The 24,291-nt window shown below is 38.6% G+C and overlaps 1 protein-coding gene across 2 annotated transcripts in view; it reads right to left on the bottom strand.

The window, feature by feature from the left end:
* Window positions 1-24,291, bottom strand: part of FBN1 (fibrillin 1) — a 249,205-nt gene that overhangs the window by 168,393 nt on the left and 56,521 nt on the right. For both annotated transcript variants that reach the window (XM_033190199.1, XM_033190198.1), the window contains exon 6: window positions 22,094-22,189. In XM_033190199.1, the coding sequence (XP_033046090.1) occupies window positions 22,094-22,189 (96 nt within the window). The remainder of the gene's footprint in view (window positions 1-22,093; window positions 22,190-24,291) is intronic.

The following is a 24,291-nucleotide window of genomic DNA, read 5'->3' as shown; positions in this document are numbered from 1 at the left end:
GTGAGCATTATCCGAAAACAGGAGGCTAAGAAAGCGCTTCAACTAAGAAAGAAATCTTTCTTTGAGATCTCTCTTTTGGGATTGTCTCAAATTGTTTTTGCAAGTTTGTATTTTTGCATACTTTATATATAGATATGCTGAGTTATGTGATGATTATGGCCCAGAATGCACAACACAACTCAAATTATACATTGGAACTTCATATCTATAACTCACATTATGATGCACACTAATCTTAAAATGGTGCATTAAGTGATAGCTATCACACTGTTGTACCAACCATTGCTATGATCTCATATCATAACAGAATATAATAAATTATAAATTAAACAACAGGGCTTATAATGTTATAAAAATCAAAAAGGACAATGGCTACATTTTAAAATAACAATAATAATTCTGATTATTCCAAAACAGGTCTTAACAAGGCTAAGTGAATGGAGAGTTAAAGATTAAATAAGCTTCAGCAAATGTAAAATCATGGTCATAAGAAAAAAAATATGTATTACCCTCCTAAGGCATAGCTCTCAATTAATGATTTGTGGCCCAGCAAGGAGATCTTGGATTCTCATCAGTCCCTTGAAGTCTGTCATGTTCCCTTTAACCAGATTCTTGGCAAACAATTAAAGGAACCACTAGAACTAGACTGAGGCTTTGACTGAGCCTGCTCTCCCAGGAAAATCTCTGCTATCAAGAGACCCTGGACAGCACCATCAAAGAACTCTTCTCTGAAGAGGGCAGGCTGGTCAGACAGGCCAGGACCCCATGGATTTTTAGAAGCCAGTGACAGTCACTGCTCAACTGACTGTGGCCAAATGAGGGGTACCAGATTAAACCCAGCCTTGGGGCAGCCTTGCAGAGCCCTGGCTGAGGGTTAGGCCTCTTTAGCCTTGTCCCGACTGCACGGTCCTGACCTCATGGTGTGGAGCAGAGGCCATGAAGCTGTGTAATACTCAGGCTGTGGCACTGGCCTAATTACCCAGTTAATTAATTCAGAGCACATTCCTGAGTCTTTGCAATGGTCACTGGTACAATATCAGACCCTAAAGATACAAATGTAAGTAAGACAGAGCCTCTGTCTTGAGTGTACGACCTAGATGGGGAGATAAGTACAGACAGTGAAATGAACCAGTTTGATTATCCTGGAAGTACAAACAATGTTTTGGAAATAGAGAAGTGATTCTTCCATGTATGGCTAATGGAAGCTTTCTCATCTGACAAATCAGTAAGAATGTGTCAGATGGAAGGAGCAGCATGGATAAAGCATGGCACTACAAACATATACTGTAGATTGTGGATTGTTGTTTGTGACAGCAAGAGATAAGGCTGAAAATGTCTGCTGGTTCCAGGTTGTAAATGGCCTGGTGGCTCTGGCAAAGGAGTCTGGACTTTTTCGTAAAGGCAGTGGGAAGTGGTTAATGATCAGATGCATGTTTTAAAAATATAACTCTTACTTGCCCATTCCAAAAAAAAAAAAAAAAACATATTAAGCACCTACTTTGTACAGGCACCATGTACAGATATATCTATGTCCTAAACAGCTCTCATTCTTCTTCTCACTATAAAACCAGCCAATATAAATGCAATAAGCTAGAAAAGATTCCAAGAAATGTTAATAAAATGATTAGGAACATAGAAAAGATCAAGAGTATGCAGTGGCTTCCATGTGACATCAGATCAGGACAATCAGGAGGCTTTCATTTGGAAACTCAAGTATGACACAAAATAGCATCCAATTTTATGAAAATCACTGTTGTTTTGTTCATTTAATTTTGAATGTCAATTTAAAAGAACCAATATTGACTCCATCACATATAAAGATATTAATACTAAAATTCTGAGGTTATGTTAGACGAAAATAACACAGAAACACCACTTTACTCAACAGTTAGGCATTCCTATAGGTGAGACATAAAAACCGGTTCCAGAAGGGAACATTTGTAGATTAGAGATAGGAAATAGTTCATGTGTGACACGAGGTATAAACTCAAGTAAATAACATGAAAGACAGGAATATTCTTTCAGAGATAGCCCCTGCCCACAATCACAGATAACAAAATGAGGCTGAAAGAGCAACTGCTCTAGCATGGGCTTTAGAGTCTTGCAACTGCTTATTAAATGTTAAAGCCTCCACACTCCAAATAATACTCTGGCAGGGAAATGGTAAACCAGCTTTAGAGCTCCTCTTAATTCTTTATGTATTTACATATGTATATATGTATGTATTTAGGGGGTACAAGCGCAGGTTTCTTACATGCATATATGCATAGTGGCAAACTCTGGTCTTTTAGTGTACCCATTATCTGAATTGTAAGCATTGTATCCAATAGGTAATTTTTCAACTTTCACCCTCCTCCTACCTTCTTACCTTTTATAGTCTCCAATGTCCACTATTCCACTCTCTCTGTTCAAGTGTACCCACTGTTTAGCTCACACTTATAAGTGAAAACATGTAATATTTGGCTCTATCCAACCTCTGTGGAAACCAGCATGGAGATTTTTCAAAGAAGTAAAAATAAAACTACCAGTCAATCCAACAATATCTACCCAAAGGAAGAGAAGTCATTATATTAAAAAGATACCTGTACTCATATTTTTATCACAGCACTATTCACAATAGCAAAGATACAGAATCAACCTAAGGATTCATCAGTGGAGGGCTGGATTAAAAAAACATGAGATACACACACACACACACACACACACACCATGGAATACTACTCTGACATAAAAAAGAATAAAATCACGTCTTTTGCAGCATCATGGTTAGAACTGGAAAGCATTATCCTAAGTAAAAGAACAGAAAAAAAAAGTCCACTTACTTCTTAGCCTGGAGATATCAAGCTGGGAAGGGGCACGTAGGAAGCTGGGAAACAGAAGAGCAAGAGGACGCAAACTCACATGGAGTAGTCTCACCTACTTGTCTGAAGTATTATGAAGTCTCAGTATTGTTGACTCTCAATGAACACAACAGAACACCTTGGAAAGCCAATGATTTTGAAATGATTCTCCATTTAACTTTCCTCTGAACTCCATCTGCTCCCATCATCTCCCTCCCTTCACAGTGAATTACGTGCAGTTTTCCTAACAAGGTTGTCTTCTTCTTCCAGGTCTTACCCTTTCTTCCAAGTCATTTCATTTTTCATCAACTCTTACATATTATTTTAGGTTCTACAAATCCTTCATTTTCCAATCCTTAATTCTCTATAAAAACATTGTCCTTGACCTCACAGCCTGATTAAACGTTTTTTTGCCCCTCTATACTCTGATCTCCCCTTGTGCATATGTCTAATAAAACATTATCACTCTGTACTGGGCTCCTTCATTTACCCATGGGTTGATCCCAACAGACCATAAGCTGGAGGGCAGGAACCTTGTTTTATCGGTCTTTGTGCCTTGGCACATCCAGTGCTTGCTGGACGAACGAAGGGAAGGTCGGAGGGAGGGAGAGAGAGATGCAGGGAAGAGAGGGACTAAAATGAATTTCTGGTTTGAAATGACACCACTGATGCACTCGTTCATTCATTCATTCAACAATTTTTATCAAGAGCCTACTAAGCGTCACACACCACTCTAGTAGCTAAGGATATGATAAAGTGCAGGGCTTGGTGGGAGCAGTGGCAAACAATGTGTGCCCTCATGGAGTTTACTAACGTAATGGAAGAACTAGGTCAGAGAGGAAATATACTCTATGTTAGACTGAGCACGTGTTGTGGAGAACTGTACAGCAGAGAAGGCAGGTAAGGGGTCCCGGGGAGGGGGCTCTGTGAAAAACAAGCTATTGTGTTTCCCATTCAATGCCTCAGCACCAAATTTTATTATTTTTATTGCCCTCATATAAGGAATTCATGCTTTCCTGCGTTAGCATCCCTTCCAATAGCAATTCTTTTAGAACTCATAATTCTCAAGTCATTTTTTTAACCTCAGCCTTTTTTTCTGATGCCCAACATCAATTGGACTATAAATCTGTCATATACTACTACTCGTTTAGGTCTCTCCAAGTTATAACCCATGTGGTCCAGCCAAGATACAGAGATTCCCAAAAATGCTTTCATCACATCCCAGCTGGAATCTCTTAATTCATTATTTTCAGGTCTAGCCAGTACCTCCTGTGAGCACTTGGTGTACAGAAATAACTAGGTCACAATCGTGTTCTCCAGATTCTGAATCCCTAATTACAATTCCCCCATGATAAAGGCATCAGGGTACATATTTACATGAACCAAAGTTTTTCCTTTCTCAAGCCAAATAACATTTTCTCTCGTATAATTTGAGTCAGAAACTCAGTTCTCAAAATTAAAAAGTATTTCAGGTTTATAAACCACTGATTAATTCCAAGGGGGGCATTCAAACATCTACCACCACTCTTTCCTGGCCTACTTAAATCGCCCTTTTTTCCTCTCATTTGATCCATTGTAATATGCTCTGGCATTTTCACAATAAGAATGCGATCAGGAAACAGACAGACTGGCCTCTTAAATAAACAGAGCCTGTTATTTCTTGAATTAAGTGGTTCAAAGAATGCTCATTGCCCCTCTTTCTCTGAAGTTTCTTTAGTCAATGGCTTGTGATTACTCAGCAGTGCCATTTCTACTTTTATGTTTCATGTGTTGGTGACACTCCATAATGCATGAATTAATGTAAGTTAGGAAGTGAGCCAGTTAATACGGCATGATCATCCTATTTGCAACCCCTTCCTATGAGGTCTCAGGTGGCATATGCTGCTAAGATTAGTATATTTGTAACATATGTCTTGTTGTAAAAGCAGTCTTCAGCTGGCACCACATGATTGATTTGTGCAGGCTAACAATTCAAAAAGAAATTAAGCTGTTACTATGTGCTTCTTACTAAAGTAATATTTATCTTTATACCAACCAACCACCATGCAATCTACAAAAAAATTTTGAAGATTGGCATATGTATTTTTGGACAGAGAATGGGAGTAGGGAATTGAAAGTGATGCTACTGGTTCATGTATTTGAGAAGAAAATATATTTTAAAATCAAATCTTCTAAGGTTGGCAAGTAGCTCAAATTCATTTTTAGTTCATTCATTAAAAGGGAGAAATAGGAAAGAAAAATCAAATCTCCATGGGAAGAAGCACAAAGTAGCTACATCCACATGCCTGTTCCCAAGCCTGTCCACAAGGATAATGACTGAATGCTATGGATGATAGTTTTGTTGGTACTAATGTTATTTTTTCAGGCTGTGTGGCAACACTGTGAAGTGGATCCACCAGAAGCGTCTGTGGTTTGACGTATCCTTTGTTAATGTTCCACTCCTAGGCGTGTGCTCTCCAAAGCGCATCCTATGATTTATTTTGAAGTAAAAAATGTCAGCTGTAGAAATGCATCTCCCACTTGTTAAAGCTTGCAGACACTTTCAGTGATCGTATACCAAAGTGGTGAGCACAGCTTTGAAAGGAGGGCAGGCAGGGCAAAGGCAATGTGAGGCACAGAGATTTCACCAGGAGTACTGAATCTTGTTTGTATGTCATGATAAATCTCTGGATGTAGCAATTAGAGCAGAGAATAAGAAGTTTTTCCTTGTCTGCTTGCAATAGATCATTTCCTGACCCCCCAAAAAATAAATTCTTAAAAATTCCATATTAACTGAATTTAGGAACAACTCTATCTATGAAGCAAAACAGTTACATAATTCCTGTTTGACCTACTGCTGAATTTTAGTAACGGCCATTATTTTCCTTCTTATATTACAATTTCATCTACTTACAGTTGAACATATAGCTCTACTACCATCTCAAAAAAGCAGGGAAGGAAGAAAGTTGATATTTGCATTTTTTAGAAAGTCTCAACTCCCCAGAAGCTACCTTTCTGAAACCTATGGACATCTGGAATAGCTCAGGTCTCTGAAGAATAATGAGGAGAACATTTCTGGAAATCTTTTGACTGAGACGTGGACTTCTTTCACTAATCTATAAATCTTATCTCAGTCCACGTCACTCTGGAAAAGAATACTCTATGTCCCATCGCTTCACAAAGTGAAAAAGCCCCTGAGTTATAAATCAGGCTCTTCCAAGCATGTATGTCGTAAGAAGTGCTCTTAATAATAAATCCCTCTTACATATTTAATCAAACCCATGCACACTTAGATTCAATTCATCTGAACTGTGGTACGTGGTAGGGTCCACAGCTTTTTAGCAACCCAATATGACTAAAAGAATTATTACTAGTATTAACTTCCTGAAGTTAACAAAGGAACCTATTAAATAAATAATGAAGAAACAAGAGTCAGTGGAGAGCTACAAAACACGTTTTGAAATTGAAGGGACAGAGTCAGACATTTCTGTTTCATTCTCTTTCTTTCTCTCTTACAGTTACTGAAGTTAGATAAAGCTTGAAATTTCCACCCTTCCTGGTACTTCTCAATCCAACCTCCTATTTTCATTTTCTTTTCTTTCCTTGTTCAGTTTTTCCAGTTGCTCCTAAGCCAACAGACCCTCATACCTACCCACACCACGGCACTATCAAAGAACATACAGTCATCATGCATGCACTAGGACCCTTCGTCCCTGACAGTCGGACAAGCATGACGTTTATATTTCTTGGGGCAACTGAAAAACACCTTTTTAAAGTTGGTTGTTTCCTAGCACTATGAAACATGTGGTAGAGCCCCTGCCCTTTGGAGATCAAGCAATCAATCAGTCAGTCTCTTTCTCCACCTCTCCTTAGAAACTCTACATTATATCCCTCTGACATTAGCTTTTTAGGCTTTCTGGGATGCTTCAGACAAGTATTATCTACTGCTCCAAGTGCACTCGGTAACTGGCTTCGCCATATGACTTGGCAAGATAATGCTCAGTCTACAAATGGCAGATAACCCTACAGTCAAAAGACTGGGTCATTCTGAGCACCCACAGGAAGGCATGGGAAAAAAAGAAACAACATCTACTTTAGACCATTCCAGTGATGCTAGACTATGCCAAAAGCCACACACCCAAATTTGAATTTCTTCTGAGAGCCAAACTTCCTTGTGACCAGATGTTTCTCAGGGGGAAAAAACTGATAGCACATTAATCCGTGTCACTTCAGGCTACCCAGAGTGATCCATTTTAATTATTTTCATTCTTATCTCCCTATTTTCAGCCACAGATTAGCTACAGTTACTATTCCATCCTATAGAGATAAACAAAAGCCAATTATAATTTCATAATCAAGTATAGCGAGCCAGAGGGGTAGGAAACTACCCACCAAAACAGAGACTAGAACTGCATGCACTTGTACAGTGGGGCAGACAAGAGCCAAACACCAACTCTGACACGACTTGAGCTTGCTGTCATTGAGTAACTGAGGCAGGGTGAGCTCAGAACATCACCACAGCAATGTACCAACAAATCATTTTCTACACCATCAACCCATGTCCTATTGCTAAAAGCGATCAGCTGTATATATGCCAAATCCATTCTTTAATTCAACAAGTATGTATTGAGCATCTGCTATGTGTCAGACATTTCCTAGCCACTGTGATTAGACAGTCAAAACTCCCTGTTCTCATGGGGCTCATGCTCTCAGAGGAGATAATTCTAAATTTCCAGTAGTTTTTATATGATAGAAACTGCAAATCTCCTGATATGTGCAGCAAGAAAACAAAGAAGTCATAAAAGAAAACCAATTCTCAACTTTTCCTTGAATACACACTCCAAGATGCAATATGCCTGGTCTACTTTCACAGAAATTCCAACAGAAGGATGCCCTGGGCAGTGTGACACAGCAGCAGTTCATTCATTCACACATCCAGATTCTCCATGCCTGTGTGTTCTCAGGCTCCATTGGGACCAGATTGTCTTCTGATTCTATTCACAGCTCAATTTCAGCTAAGCTAAGTGTTTTCACTGCATAATATCCATTTACAATTAAGACAAGCTCTCCTCAACAAAATTAATTCTAAATATTGCCTAGTTCCCTTCAATTTAAAATTTTTAAAATTGACATAGTGACTAAGAGACACAGAGAACAGAAATAGCAAAGTGTCAGCAGTCTGACCGAAAATCAAAAAGGTGTGCAAAATGAGAGGAAAGAACAAAGATAGAGTTCAAATTAAAAGACAGTTAATAATAACAAAAGGTAATGCTAGTGACCACAGTGAGCTCTAAAAGCAAGCAAATACATGTTGGAGAATATAGATGCCCTGTAGTCTGGGCTGACTGAGAAGACAAGAAGTCTCATTCCTAGACACCTGCCTTAGAAGAGTCACAGAGGTTCCCCTTCAATCTCACTCTCGGGTATAAAATATGAAGGGTTGCCCCAAGGACTGACTAAGGTGGTATATGTTCATAAGTGCTGCATAAATGGAAGGGATCACATAAAGTTGGCATCTCTGAGGTATTAACACTTCACAGAATACACTTGGCTCTACCTGACACTTGTGTTCACGGTTTTAAAGGTCGAGGGAAAAAACTATCGGCTAAAAAGTACAGATGGTAGATCAGTCATTTCTTTTTTGAATTACAGGAAATTCAAGAAATAAACTATGCCTGAAAACTACTCATGTTTTCATTTTTCCAGTCAACAAATACTTGCCGAGCTACTGCATGTCAGGCATTAGACGTAAAATGTTGAACAGAACAGAAACAGTCTCTCCTGTGTGGAGTAGAAAATTACCAATAAACTAGCAAAGACCCAGGTTTCGTTCTTACACCATGCAGTGTGATTTCACCTATTGTGCACAGTAGGCCTCCAACAATATTTGCTGTTTAATTTTCAAGACCTATTAGATGCAGTAAGAATTTATTCTTCTAAAGCCCACAAAACCACACGTGGTATTAGAAAAATGACATGACCAAACAGTGTGTTGCTAGGTGGCTGTTGTTATTGTTCACGTAAACCATTACAAATGTATCCAGTGACTGACGTGGTGGCCACAACTTGTCCAAATAGCAAATGATTTATTGAAGCCAGGATTGCATGACATCCAAAGGCGTTCCCCAGGGACAAGACTGCAGCCATCCATTCGAAAGTATGCATTATCTCAAAATGTTTGACGCCTAAACAAACCATTTTTGTGGTGTACTTGCATTTTTTTGAACACTTGAGTTCCAGTTCATTAACGTTTCTGGGGCAAAGCTAGGGATCAGAGTCCCTACGGGAGCACAAGGATTAGAGGAAAAGCAATATAAGCAGCAAAAGACTCAAGATCCCTCTGACTTTGAAGGACATTGGAACCTATAAGAAGCGCTCTCTCATCTTAACAAAGTCAGTATTCCAGATGCTTCTTTGGGAAGAATCTCATGGTCAGCCTGAGTCATCAGATTTCTAATATGCTATAGAAAAACATACAGAGCTCCTACTCCCAGTGTGAGAGTCACAGCACCACTGCACACCTCTCAATGTGCTGCCAGGCTTCCTACACATGCCCTTCTAACCACTGCTTCCGTCTCCCCACTAGAATGTGACTCCAGAAGGCAGGATGCATGTGTTTCATTCATTATTATACATCTCCAGTCATTAGCAGAGTGCCTGAGAAATACCCATGCATGATAGGTAAGCTGACATCTCCTCTCTTCGTCTTAGAACAATTTCTTTTCAGCTTAACATCACACCTTTTTATGGATAGATTTAACAAAACTGAACACTAACGAGGGCAGCTTGAAATCTGTGTGTTTAAAATACCCAAATGTTTTGGTTTTACTAACTTTAGTCCTCTGGGACTAACACTTTTAGTCCTTTGCAACAAAAGAAGAACGGCATGTGGTTCCATGAGTAAAAGCATGCCCCACTCCCGTCCAACCTGAGCAGGCCATTATTTGTAGACTTAAGGTCTTAACAGCCACCTGGAAACTGAATATATACTTTACAGAGGTGTTCAGTTTATTTTACTATCTGTGGATAAGTGGATAAGTGTCTATCACCTCTCATTGATTTTAGAATGCCACATTTCTAAAATAGCTAAGTACCTCTTATATTTCATTATTGGCTTTTTCTGAATAGACAAGTTCATTTTCCCTTCTATACCTGTGCCTATGCCAGTAAAAGTAAGTGAATCTTTCAGTAACTTTTGGTTAGTCATTGGGAGAACAAATGCTTCCCAGCCACAGTCATCATTACATTTTATGGAAATGGTTTTCCCTTACCCCTTCATTCTCTCCTTTCTTTATTCCTATTTGCATTATTGTAGTTTTAGCCTTCGTTACCACTGCAACAGTTGAATGTGTAGTAAAGAAAAGTACATGGTTGATGTGCTTCTTTCTTGATGTTGATCTTTCTATATCCAGCTCAAGAATGTTGGGTTTCATCTGAATAGGGGATCCAAAAAATATACTTTTCGAGTAAAATAACAAAATTTCTAAGTGGAAAAAATGGTCACAATGAGGCCTCTAAGTTTAGGTGTAATTTCAGTGATATATGAAAATTTCATGATACTGTTAATGAAATGATACTTGTCAACCAAGATTACTCTCACTTTCACGTGAATTTTAAATAGCTAACATTTCTTATACACGTATTATGTGCCAGATCCTGTACTAAGTACTTCGTGGATTATCTCACTTAATCTTCCCAACAATCATCCTAGACAAATACTATCATCACCCTCATTGTGTAGATTAGCAAACTGTGGCTGAGAGACATGCAGTAACTTGCTTAAGGCCACCAATCCAGCAGGTAGCAGGATTTATCCTCAGAGTGTGAGTTCGTGATCAGTTTTCTAGGAATGGCTAGGCAATTAGAAAAACACAACTCCTCCTAATTAGACATTTTAAACGAAAACATTAAAATGAGTGTCATGTGATACTGACAAGTTGGAATGAAGACTCCTTTGAGATACGATTTAGTTCTGAAAATAATTTCACTATCATTTTGTCTCATTCATAAAAAGTAAAGAATAACAACCCCAGGAGTCATGAGAACAGGAAAGTCCTGGGTACACTCCCACTTGGCTCCGTCAAGGGATGGGATGCCTTCTAGGCACTGCCTTTTGTTTAGTTTTGTGATAGCTTGTTCTGCTTGGCAATGTGGAGAACACTGTAGAAAGAAATGAGGCCTAAATAAGGTCTGAAAAGAAATAGCCGAATCCCACTCCAAATTATGCTCTCTGAAAAAAAAAAAAATAAAGAATTTTTATGGTGTTTTAGGGTTATTTTCCTCTAAGGACAATGTGAATTCTATTACATGCTACTTTCCAAAGCCAGTTTCATATCATTAAGATACTGTGGATGCCTCTGCTTTTATCTTCACCACAGCAGAACAAGAAAGTTCCAAAATATTCTCCAGTTTTCAGTGACGTTTTCAAATGATTATATAAAGAATGAGTCAAAATTTACTTCTGGCTTCACTTTGGCCTTTTAACATTCATGAGTCTTAGTTTAAAGAATATATCATTGGAATCCCTAACAGAATATGATCATTTCCATTGGGACTTCAGGAAACAAATGGTTCATGAAGAGCTAATGTATGTTTACAAAAACATTTTCAATTTGGATAAAAGGTGCCTCCATCCTGTAAGGCTTCTCTTTCAGCCTGGTTCAATGCCTACAATGGTAAAGGTCAACAATGCCTCCTAGGAGAGGGCAGGCAAGAGGAAAAGGGCTCTCTAAGGACAGTGATAGAAAGGGGCCTATCTTATAAACTGAACCATTAGAACATTCTTTATTTCCTGAGAAAACAAATATCCCAATCTATTGTTTACTTATAAAGCTCTTCTGAAACAGTTCAGAGACAAAAGATATCACTGAGGGAATATGGTAGGAAAGTTGGAGAACATTTTTTTTTTCATGCGTTCACTTCCTACAACATTTCAGTTATAAATAACCACATTCATATTTCCATATAACATCCACATAGATTTATAAATATTGTTGTCCAGAATTTCTTTTCTTAAAATGTTGGATTAAACAGATGTATTTAACATTTATACACTCCTCTCATCGACTTCAAGAGCCCACAGTTAAATTAGGTGAATCAACAAATACTTAATAAACACCTACTCTCTTCACAGCTCTAAGCTTGGTAGTGAAATAGGAAGAAGTATCAGATCTAATTTTTGGCCTTTGACCTATGGGGAGTACCATAGTCTGAATGAGTGACTATATATAAACCTCTATTTTAGTAGTCCCCAAAGCAGATTAGCAAATTGTGTAATTCCCAGATGACAGGGCTGGTAAACCAAATTTACTTTTTAAAGAAAACACTGAAAGAATACCTATATAATTATTTCACATTTTAAAATTAATAGATGTTTCACTTAGTAAAGAAAATATTTTTAAGGAAACTTAAATATTGCAATTTGCTGCTAAGGCTTCCTGAAGCCATGAAACAGAATTCTAGATGGTTTGATGCTGATAGAAGTATTTCAACACAAAAATCAATGAACGTACATGGAAAAAAAGTTTTTTGACAAGGTAAATACGCTCATTCTTTACCTCTTAGTAAATATTAAAAAATCATGAGTACATATCCCCAAAGGCAAGCATCAGTTTAAAATGTAATAAAATGCAAGAAAAACAAGAATTCATTGGAGGAATAAAAATGCTAAAATGTCTGATGTAATCCTTAAAGTGAATGGCAAAAACCAAAAATTGAATAGATTCACTGAGAAACTGAAAAGTGGGTAGGGTCCAGGAGGGCAGAGGTGGCCACATCAGCAAAGTTGCATAGAAACTGACAGGGCTGGTTGGGGTGGGGGCTTGTGGGCTAGCTTCCTATGGTCAGGAAATGATTGGCGAGAGAATGAGACTTAACTTGACCTTGAAAGAAAAGGATCTAACCAGTATAGAAAAAGGAGCTCTAGATCTAAGAATATCTCATACTCCTAGCTCTAGAAGTAGTACTCCCAGCGGCTGATAAGAACCGGGATGGCATGCATACTGACCACATCAAGCCATTAAAAACTAGGAAGTTATCGGTACTTAACGGGATAGTTCAGCTTTCCTAGATGATTCTTTAAAGTATTTGAGAACCAAACCCCAAAGAATGAGTGTCTCATGCTGTGTTTAAATTTATGGTCAAATGAATCTTCTTAGAAACCCAAAAGGTGAACGATTAAATAATGAAGATCTTCCTCCAAAAACCTCTAGACATGTAGGCAAATATTTTTCTTTATAATGAGGATCATATGTGGATTCAAAACATCTATCTAGAATATGAAAATGTTGTCATGCAGATGTCAATGACCTTCAAAATGACTGTCAAAATAATAAGAATCCAGATCTTCAAGATGAAGACATTAAAGGTGTTAAGGGAAAATAAATTGGAAAGAAATTCTAAAATTCATGGGCTTGGAGATGCCGAGTTAAACTAAGTAAACACAGTTTCCTTCCTGGAGGACTCCCAAGAGCTAACACACCCGGTGCCTCCCCAAGAAGAAGACATGGGATGGAGTTTCCACAAATGATATTATCCATGGCAACTTCATTTCATGGAACCCCTCGTGGGACTGATGTTCTACAAAAAGTACTCTGGCACATCCTCAGGACCATGAAGCCCCATGTATTTGCCCAACATACGTTCATAAACTAAAAACAGCATAGACTCTCTAGAGACCATAACTACTGGGAACATAAACATTAAGGGTTCTGAAGGACTCTCAGTTGGGCATATAAAATTGGTAAGGGTTTCCTGAATGCCGTCTATAAGATTAAGTGAAATAGTTTCAGAAATAGACCAGTCTTCCCACTAATTTATACATACAAAGGGGCATTTTTTTTAATCCCAATATCCTGCTTCAGACAGAAATTGTACAGAAGCACAGTTCAGTAGAATGGAAGGGCATCACGGAGAGGCTTGCAACAGACCCTCCCTTCTTTGGAATTATGTGAGGTGATGCTGTGCCTTTGCCTCTTCTCCCACAGAAGGGCTCCAGTACCATGAAAACTGACATGGCAGGCTCCTCCCTTTTCCCCAGGTCAATTTGAGCCTCTAAATCTGGACTATCTCTTCCCTTTACCTGTAGTACTTTCCTTTATCTCCTCTGCCTAGCTAAATCCTGGCCCTGCTTGGTTATTTAACTATTTCCAATACAGTATGCATGTCTGTCTTTCCAAAAATTATTTTAAGGCCCTCATGACAAGAGCCATACACTTCTATCATCATGCCTAGCTTAGTGTCAAGGCTTTATTAAATATATGTTGTAGTTGTTACATCTAATTGACATGACTGAAAGAGACTGAGCTTTATCACTTATATTTGATCAAAATTCTACCAAGACAGAGAACCTGAGAAATTAGGATCAGCTCTGAGGCCCCCAGTACTTTTTTTTTTAATGGTTTACTTTTCAAATGTCAATGCAGCCTCTCTTTGATTTCCTAAAATGCTGCTTTCTGAAGAGTTGGAGAAGCAGCAGGAGGAAGGAGAAGAAGGAAAACTGGAAATCTAATAGATACCTTGGGTAAAGTTTGGATGTGCATTACTGGAAGCAAATTTCTAGAGTTGTGCTGTCCAAGATGGTAGCCACATGTGAATATTAGCTGGTCCAAACTGAGATGTGGTAGAATATATGCATTGGATTTCAAAGACTGAGAATGGAAAAGAGAATACAATATATCTCATAGATAATTTTTAATACCGAGTATTTATTGACATAAAATTTTTGGATATATTTGGTTAAATAAAATATATTAAAGTTAATTTCACCTGTTTCCTTTTACTTTTTCATGTGGCTACAAGAAAAGTTAAAATAATATATGTGGCTCACATTATATTTCTATTGTTCAGTGCTGTTCTACTGTTTGAACATCCAAGATTGAAAAGTGGTTCAAATATTACATGTGGGGCTAACAACTTACAAAAATTAGTTTTATCTTTTTAACAAATTCATAAGAGCTAAAAACTGAAGTTAAAAAAACTGTTTTTGAAGATGAAACCACGACACTAAATTTAAGAGTTGTATTAAATGATTAGCTTTGATAACACAACAGAATGTTACAATCAAAATTTCAATTGAAGCACCAAGGGAACAGATGCCACATTCTAAGTCAAGTGTGATACTTTGATGCATAATTTACAAAGTGGGTGATGATGACCTCTTAAACCTTTATGCATGTCAAGAGTATTGAAATGTCCAAAGTAGCAAGTGATGGGAAGCGGCTTACTCTGGAGAGGGTTGGGCTGTTACTAGCCCTTCCTGGGAAACTGGTGGAGGGCCACATTATGATGCCAAGTCATCACAGAGGCTTCAGGGAGACTCCTCAGACTGCATGATACCTATCCTCAGAAGTCTGGAGGACACTGTGGACTAGGGGCTGCCAAATGTCTGGAAACTGTCTGGCCAGATGCTTGGACAATGGTTCCAATGAGCATTTGCTAACGTGTCAATAGTTTGCACTCCAGCAATTTATCGCGGCAGAAAAAATGCATGAATGTTTTCTGCCAACAAGCTGTGGGCCACCAAAAAGAATGCCGATGTGGACTGAGCCTAGGTCCTTTCCCAGATGGCTCCTTGGAGCAGCCAAGAGAACTCAAGAGGCTGGAGGTACTACTGGATGCTCAGGGACTGAGGAAGAAAATACCAGCAACAGTCAACATAGATACCTCTGCCCCCATTAAGGGACCTGCAGGGGAGAAAGTCTAAAACAGACCAGATGATTTCATCTACTAGCAGGAGAAGAAGTAGCCTACAAAGCGGGCCGAGAGGGACAATGAGTGGGAGACGAAAATCAAGCTGCTTTCTGGCTGCATCCCATCCCCCCTGCTTGTTCATAATACGCATGTGGAGCCTGTGAGGCAGGGGAGCAAGTGTGCCCTCAGTGCATACAGTTACCCAGCCACGAAATCGAATGTCTGTGTCAACAGATGCAATTCCTGGAACTATTCTAGGAAAATTTAGTTTATTCAGTGATCCACCAGCTGCCACGAATGTTGCAATACCACTGTAGATGCACAGTAACGTTTAGGGCGTTCTGCCCCTGCTATCTACACATTGTTACTTTCCATTGAAACTAAATACCAAAAGTGAGGTTCATAGAGGCCTTCAATATAGTTTAGTAGTGACAGTTTATTCCTTTTTGTTTTTGGAAAGAAGAAAGTATACATAGTTCACAGAGCTCTGCCTTCCAAAGGCACATGGAGAATGGGAGTTAGCCTGTGGCATTACCCTGGGAATTTTAGTGATAATCACCTACAATTTAAAATTATGTAAAATTAGTGTCAGAAATGTAGCTCTGTAAAACTTACTTCCACATAGAGAAAAAAAAATAATGGATCTATATTTTATTAATACCTTCCTGAAAAACACCAGGAGAAAAAAAGCACAGGAAAATCAGCTCCTGATTCCATGAAGCTCTCTAAACAGGTCTTGAGATAAGGTAATGTTTTTACTCTCTTTTTCGAAGCAGGTGTTTCTAAAATGGACTATCTGATTATTATATATTTGGATAATTACATGTTAGTCCTTTCCATTCATTAGACACAGTATAGATGCTGCGTTTTTGGATTTATATGTGTTTACCAATTGCTTAATGCAATATTTTTGAAAGTCATTCAATAAAATCATTAGAAAGATACCTGTGCAAAATCATGTTTATATCATCAGAGAAACAAGGTGTGAAGGTTTCTTAAATGTCAACTGCACATACAAGAAGGAGGTGGAATTACAATCAACCTAGCTGTTGTTTGTTCTATTCTGTTTCATTGCTGTGCAAACAAATACAAAAACCTTTTCTAGCTTCATTAAGACTGTAATTTCCTAGCAAGCAAGTACATGCATGAACAGCTAGTTCACTTTCAACTGTTCTGCTTCTCTAATGAACTAAGGATTATTTCTATCCTCTCATTTTTATTCTATTCCACTTTGGCCCCAATTGTTCCTTTTCCTTAAGACTACCAGTTCAACAATGCTTTCCCCTACACTTTATCTACTGAAAGCCAGCATAACAGCCAGCAGACTTTAGTAAGTTGGCAGAAATCCAAGTATTGTCTTCACAGTTTAGACTTGGGTAGGAATTTAACACAGAACAAATGCACCAGGATTTAGAAGAGTCCATGTGCATGCTCATATTCTGAGGATACATGATGAAGAGCTTCAGATGGAGAAATGAGAGAACACTTCTTGCTATTTGCATGTATGCTTCCAAAAGACTTCATCCTCTGGCTCACATAAAGTTTGACATTAAAACATTAAACCAATTCCATGTGCTTTACGAACCACATGAGAAAATTATTTTTACTATTTTTTAAATCTAAGTCTGCTTTTGATCCCAAACAGCTAGAATGTATGATTATCCACTGCAGTCACCAGAATTAACAGCAAATTATTGTAGGTTGTTTCTAAAAACTCAAATTGCCTCATCAAAAGGAAAAAAAATCACACACTGGTTTGAATGTATGCTGATTCTGTAAAGGCAACTCCAAAAAAGGGTTCCAAACACATTTTGAGCAGTTGTAATATTACAAGAAAACTATATAACTTTCCATGATAACTGTACTAAATGACAATATTCATTCCGTATGTCTACTTCCAGGCTTGTTAATTCAGTTCTTCGGAGCACATTTATATGTCCTGTAAATGCACAGGAACCTCTCTCTTTCCAAGAGCAGATTCGTACATTGAAATCAATCAAATAGAGGAATATTCCAAAACCCTACATTTGAAACATTCAGGAATATGCAAGGATTCTTTCTTTTGGCTTTTCATCTTGACTTCCATTCTAAAATTCATAGTTCTAGGTTTCTTCTTACTACTCCTCAGAAAAGTCTTTAGAGCTACGAGTGGCCCCTTTCCAGTGAAGTCCAAGTACTACCCAGTACCTGGTTATGTGTACAGGCTTAGGAGCCAGAATGTCTAGGTTGAGGCCTTTATTTTACCACTTATAAGCTGTCCCTTCTTGTACAAGGCACTTGATCTCTCTTTGCCTCTGCTTATTCCTCTATAAAATGGGACTTCTTACAGGATTTTTCTCACAAAGTTGTTGCAAATCATCAAAGTGAAGTGCTTAGCACGCTGCCTTGCACACTGCAAGTACTCAGTACATGTCAGCTGTTCTTACGTCCAATGGCCTCTTCATGATTCTCATTCTCAGACCTTCGATGAGTCTAACAATTGCCAAGTTATTTCTTGAACTCCTTTTTGTTTCTTTGGCTCAGTGCTCTCCTGGTTCTCTTGCTGTGTCTCTTTGTCTCTCTTCTTCCCTAAGCCTATTCATCAACAACACTCCACCCCCATCTCCAAGTTCAGTTCTATCTCCATCATTCTTCTCTCTTTTGTCATGACCCTGAAAAGTCTCATCCATTCATATGATTCACTGTGTTTAATACAAGAGCATTTAACAAGATTTAAAATGTGCATTCTGAGGCAAGATGGCAAGAGAAAGTGATTCCACACAGTTTTTTTGTTAGCAGTAACTATGGCAATATACGACTAGCTTGTGCTGTCATTGCCAAAACAGGCACTGAGCTCACTTCAATAATCTGATAACAAATGCTAACATACTGTACCACTGAGCTAAGACAGTGATTAAGTTCTACTAGTTGCTCAAGGTCCAAGCAGAGAGAAGGCAAAGGGTCGGAGTAGGAGGCAATAAGAAAACCACAAATGTGAACTTGCCAAAAAAAGTGAGAGGAAGAAAAATTAAAGAAACTTGGGGTTAAAAAAAAAAAAAAAGAGATACAATCTTTGACAGAGAAAGCAGCAGGAGGTGGCAAACTTGAATGCTCACAAGGGCTAATACATAAGCTAAATGAATGAACTTGAGCAAGATGTGACAATAGACAGTGGTGGGGACTATGACAAACTAGAAGATGTATTTAAAGGTATTCCTATTCAGCTTTTAAAAAGTAGACATCACAGGCCAAATAAGCCAAGTCTCTACTTTTTATCCTCTGGGTGTAGAGAAACAATGGTAATGGCAATGGTAAAATATATCATTGCTACCTGCCCATTGGGGATGAGGCTGGCTAGCCAAGAATTTTTTTTAAACAAATTTATCTTAATGGCAAAAAGCTGCAAGTAAGACAAATTTGCTTTATAATCTTATTACACTATTACATGACTGTTAGAATTCATAATTCAAGCATGGATCTGCTGTTTTTCTCCATCACAAACCAAAATACTATGTTCATAGATGATTAAGATTGACTTACTGGCTTAATGTGATACAAATCCTGCCAGTATGACCCCCAAAGGTGTATTTCACACTCATAGTGGGTCTCCGAGGTAGTTACTAATGTATAAAAGTTCCAAGATCTCCCAGGGACAAAGATCTTTATCCTGAGAAGTACTTGTAACTGATATTCTAAATGTTCACTTACATGTGTGTTACATCACAATAAGAGGTTTTTATTGTCACTTATTTTTGATCAAAACATTCCTCCTTTTTGCATCCCTGTTGACTGAAAAATGACAGTCTTGTGGACCTGAAAGATCATTCTTCTGAAAGATGGGACCACATTCAATTAGGTATCCACATTGTGATCAGCTCTGTTTAGCATGAAACCAATATCCAGGGCTGGTGGCAAACAGCAATTATTTCCAGGAGATATTTGTTTATATCTGATCATTATAGCTCCAGATGTTCTGATGCTATTAAATGAATCCAGTTCATCATCTATGGGTCATGTACTGTGCATCACACAGTAAGGCTAGAATTAAGATGATGAAACTAGTTTCTCCTGAAAACTTATGCTCTAGTGAACTGTTTTGATGCAATGTGGTAAATGCTATAAAAAGAGATGTGGAGACAGTACCAAGGGAAAATGTAGATGAAGGGAGAAAGTAGTATAGGCCTCCCGGATGTTCATTTTGAAAAATAAAACATCACATCCCAATTAAAACAGAATACAACCAACCTAGGTACTTATCCAGTAATAAGGACCACAATAAGGATAGCAACCCACCATCAGAAGTCACACTGAAGACTTTCCCACACTTCAGGATGGATCTGTCCTGACTTGATACCAGATTTTTATTCATCACTCTTGAAATCACAAACATACATCTAAGTAAGAGGATCTACTGCCTCTAATTCTTCAAGGAGGTAAACAGATGACTTTCATAAGAGCAGCAAACAGTGAACTCTACAAACGGAAATAGAATTCTGGAATCAAAAAGACTCCCCTCTCCCATGTGCTGTGGGAAATGACGCCCATGTTTTCCTTCTCCCATTGAAGGTCTGGGACTGTACCCATGCATAAAACAGGCAGTGGGTAGAAGGCACTACCCTTCTACTACTAACAGGCAAGTCTGCCTTCTGCTCCCCAGTCTCCACTTTCACAAATGCCTGAAAATCTGCCACTGAGGGATGAATTTGATTTTGAAAATCACCACTGGGAAAAGTCTGTGAAGCCAACAGATATTTACACCTTAGTGCAGATTTCAGGATAGCCCTTTTTCCTGAAGGGGGGCAGTTGAAGACACCCCAAACCTTGGAGAAACCTCTGAGTAACATGCCAGTTTTGATTAGTAGCTTAGTAATTGAACCCATTCAGGACATTTCTTAATCTTGGGCAAAGATCAAATCTTTGAAGGAATCACTGGGGAATAGTTCAATATCGTGCCCTTTATTGTAGACTGTGTTATCATCAATATCTGAACTATGAGCATCTTTGCAGCAAATCTTTAACCACTTTGTTAAAATGGTTACAGGTAAAATGTTACAGGTAAAATGCCCTGTAACTTCATCTTATTACTGATTTTTCTAAAACAAAGTAAGCCCAGCATTATCAACTGAGAAATTATTTTCACACACCACTCTTCAAAAACCACACATTAACAATTTTAATCTCCTACAACTTCATTGATTAAGTAGTAAGGCCACAGAATAATACTGCCTAGTAGAAATAGTTTTTAGTACTCTGGACCATTATAATTATTAGCAAATAAAAATACATCTGTGGAAGTTGTAAAGAGAAGCAGTTTAAAGAGGGACTCCTAAAGGATATCAACATGCAATGTAAAGGTCTATTATACATCACACATCAATACCATGCAGTAGTCCTATTAATACCTATTAATAGAGATACAATGTAATTTACTTAGTAATCAAAGTAATCGACCTGGAGTTTCTTGCTCAAATAGGTATTACTGCATTATTAGCAAATAACTGAATTCAGATAGATTATAAAAATAGACAGAAAATAAACAATTTCTCACAAACCACTCTCTGCTCTTTGTTTCCCTCTATTATATGCTTTAAATGATATATTCAACATCTGCTACTGAATCTTTACTTTCCATCTTAGAATAAGAAGATGTCTGCACAACTTGGCTAAAAGTGATTATTGCAGTTTAAAAGTTCATGCAAATTTTCAATTACAGTTTTGTGTGACATAAACCTTCCAAACTTTCATTATAAAACTAGGGATGATGAGAAAAAAGTCTATAAATGTAGAGACACGATGATTAATGAGACCAAAATTCGGGGAAAAAACCTTAAGAATATTGCATATCCACATATATCTCAATATCGTACTTGCATTTTTAGGTAGGCAAATCAGGTAGAATGTTTCTTTTAATTAAGAGCAGCAGTAAACATCAGACTTGAAGAGAAAAACACATATTCAAATTAAAGGTTTCTTATGTATGTGGGCTTGGGGACATCCTTGGACCTCTTTGTGCCTTGATCTTCTCACATGCAAAATTAACGATGATTCTACACAATGTAGTAGGCTGCAATGAGTACTGAATAAACCATCTACACAAAGCAGCTTCTCAGCAGACACTAAATGTATCTATCGTGAGTGTTGAATGCTGAGCTTGTACACCTCTACAGCCCCCAACAGGTGCAACAGATCTTCAGGTGTGCTTTTCATACTGAACTTCTCCCTTTCCATACACATGGTTGGTTTGAGATTACTTCTCTCACTCACTGGCATGATAAAGAGCTTAATCCCTACCCTTCCAGAAGAAAGTTCTCCCCTTTTTATCCTGATGCCAGCTGGTAATTATGTATATGCTCATAACTGAGTACCACCAAATTAGCAAATAACTGAATTTAGGTCAACTTGCACTGACAAACATTGCTGAATATCATGCGTAGATTCAGGGCCACTGTCTTGTCATCCTAGGGACCTTCCCAATGACAATTCAGAAATTTCCTCAAAGCTCAGCAACATTCAGGAAGTAGCCATGCAGACCCAATGTCTGTGCAAATTAATAACAGCTTTAGGTACCAGCATGTCTTTATGCAAATGATTTTAAAAACCATTACCTCTTTCACACTGGGGTCCAGTAAATCCGTAAGTGCATGCACATCGATTTGGGGCCACACATCTTCCTCCATTGAGACAGCCACTTTCACAAACAGCTGTAAAATAAGGAGAGAGCTGAGATGCTTCACCTGAAAATGAATGCTAATGAAGTGACACTTGTGGTTCCCCTGGAAGGACAACAATAAAATATCTAAAGTCACGCTGGTGTTTGTTTATTTTGAATGGTCACTGTACAGTTACAGATACTCAGATGCTCCTCAGTCACCTCTTAGGTAAAGCTGCCTGGAATAGATGAGTTTGTATCTATGTTAATGCTGATGGTCTCATTCCATGGAGCATCTGAGCAATGCTTTCAGTTCAACCTCGAAAACAGTGGTTTCTAAGAGATGTCACTGGATGGGAACTGCGTGTTAGCAAAGACTCTTTCGCTTATGATTCATGTTTATTTTCAACAGGGCTCCCACAAGGGGAAATATCAACCCCTCTGATGTCACCCTTACAGAAATGTAGCATGTTCAACTGCACAATTAACTGCAAACAACAAAATACTAATCATGATCTTCAGTAATTTAAGTACCATAATGGAAATCCAATTGAGAGTTATAACAGAACCTGTGGAAACTATTGGTGCAGTAAGTCTAGAGATGCTTCAGGGCAGGATATTTCACTTGTTAGAAAAGACACTAAAATAAGAATTGAAAGTTCACGTGCTGAACAACTCCTCTTTGTACAATTTCCTGTAACTCATACATGCATGGGCTCTTTCTAAGCATCGTGGGTGGCAGGTTCTTCTCTGCCAAATATGCCAGTCACAACCACTCTTCAAAGCCCATCTGAAATCTCACTGCTACATGAGTCTCCCCCAAAACCTCCATTCAAATTCCTTGCTCCTTAAATATTTTCTATACATTTTTCCATACCTTACCCCTGTAGCAGTCATGAAGTTGAGCCACTCATACTTCCCCTCAAGAGAATCTCCTGTAAGGAATTTAGCTGGCAGACCACTTCCAGCTGCTGTGCCTTCATATCTGCTGCAGCGTTCTTGTCAAGGGCATGCTCACAGCCGATGACTGAACACAGCATTAGGATGCTAAAGCCTGGCTGTTTCCACCCATCATGGAACTCTTCGAAGGGCACTTTTTGCCCTGGCCTCTCCATCAGCCTGGCAAAGGCTTTTTTGGAGCTGCACTGCAGGCTGAAGTTCCTTCTATGTAGTTGTCCTTCCTTCCCTCCCTCCTTGCACAGGATCAGACAGGCATCATGGTCTGAACACCATTCCCTCCTAATTCTGCTTCCTCTTTCCTTTATTCTTCACAGGCCTTTTCCCCAGTAAATCTCTTGTGTCTAATTCTGTCTTGATATTTTCTTGCCATAAGAGGACCTGAACTGAACTGACACAACCCTTTTTAACCAAAAATTATGGCAGGAGGCCATTGCTCATCATATAATCAGAGAGGTTTATGTAAGTCAATTGTCTTCTTTGCCTCTTGATTTATAGTCAGGGAGAATGAAGAGCTTTTAAACAGAAAAGAAAGTTTGAGCTTGCCTAGGCCAACCCTCCCAGATTACAGATGAGGAAGCTGAAGTTTAGGAAAAATGTTCTAATTCTGCCAGTGTTAATTAAGCACTTGTGTGTTGGGCATTGGGCTAAACTCCCTCAGGGAGCACCAAGGGGAGCAGGAGAAATGCCCAGCAGCCCCTCCTGATTCTCCTGGAATGCCACTGGATCTAGCCCCATCTCGCCATCTCCACAGCCACAGCCTTAGGTAGGACTTGTCTTCCTGCTCCTGTTTTGGCCTCCTCCAGCTGTGCGTCCACACTGTGATCTTTCTCACTGTAAACCTTCATAAGTGAAAGGTAATAAGGTTGGTATTTCACAGCAGTAAACACATGGGCTATGGAGTCATATTGTTTGGGTTCCAACCCCAGCTCTGCTGATTACCACCTATATACCCTTAGAGGAACCACTGGGGACCCTGGGTTCCAGTTCCCTCATCTGCTAGAGGGTAACATTTATGGCCTCTAACACAAAGATTATTGTCATATTAAATGAGTTAACACACATAGAGTTCTAAAATATGCCTAGCACACAGTAAGCACAGAGTAACTCAAAAGATGTATGTTGTTGATGTTGTTAGTGTTGTTTATTGTTGTGGTCTCACTCCTCTTTCCCAGCCCTACTTTGGAAGAAAACATA

Source organism: Trachypithecus francoisi, unplaced genomic scaffold (genome assembly GCF_009764315.1).
Source record: "Trachypithecus francoisi isolate TF-2019V2 unplaced genomic scaffold, Tfra_2.0 Lachesis_group3, whole genome shotgun sequence".
Classification (NCBI taxonomy): domain Eukaryota; kingdom Metazoa; phylum Chordata; class Mammalia; order Primates; family Cercopithecidae; genus Trachypithecus; species Trachypithecus francoisi.
Note: the sequence above shows the minus strand (reverse complement) of the source record. Positions and strands in the feature narration are given on the sequence as shown.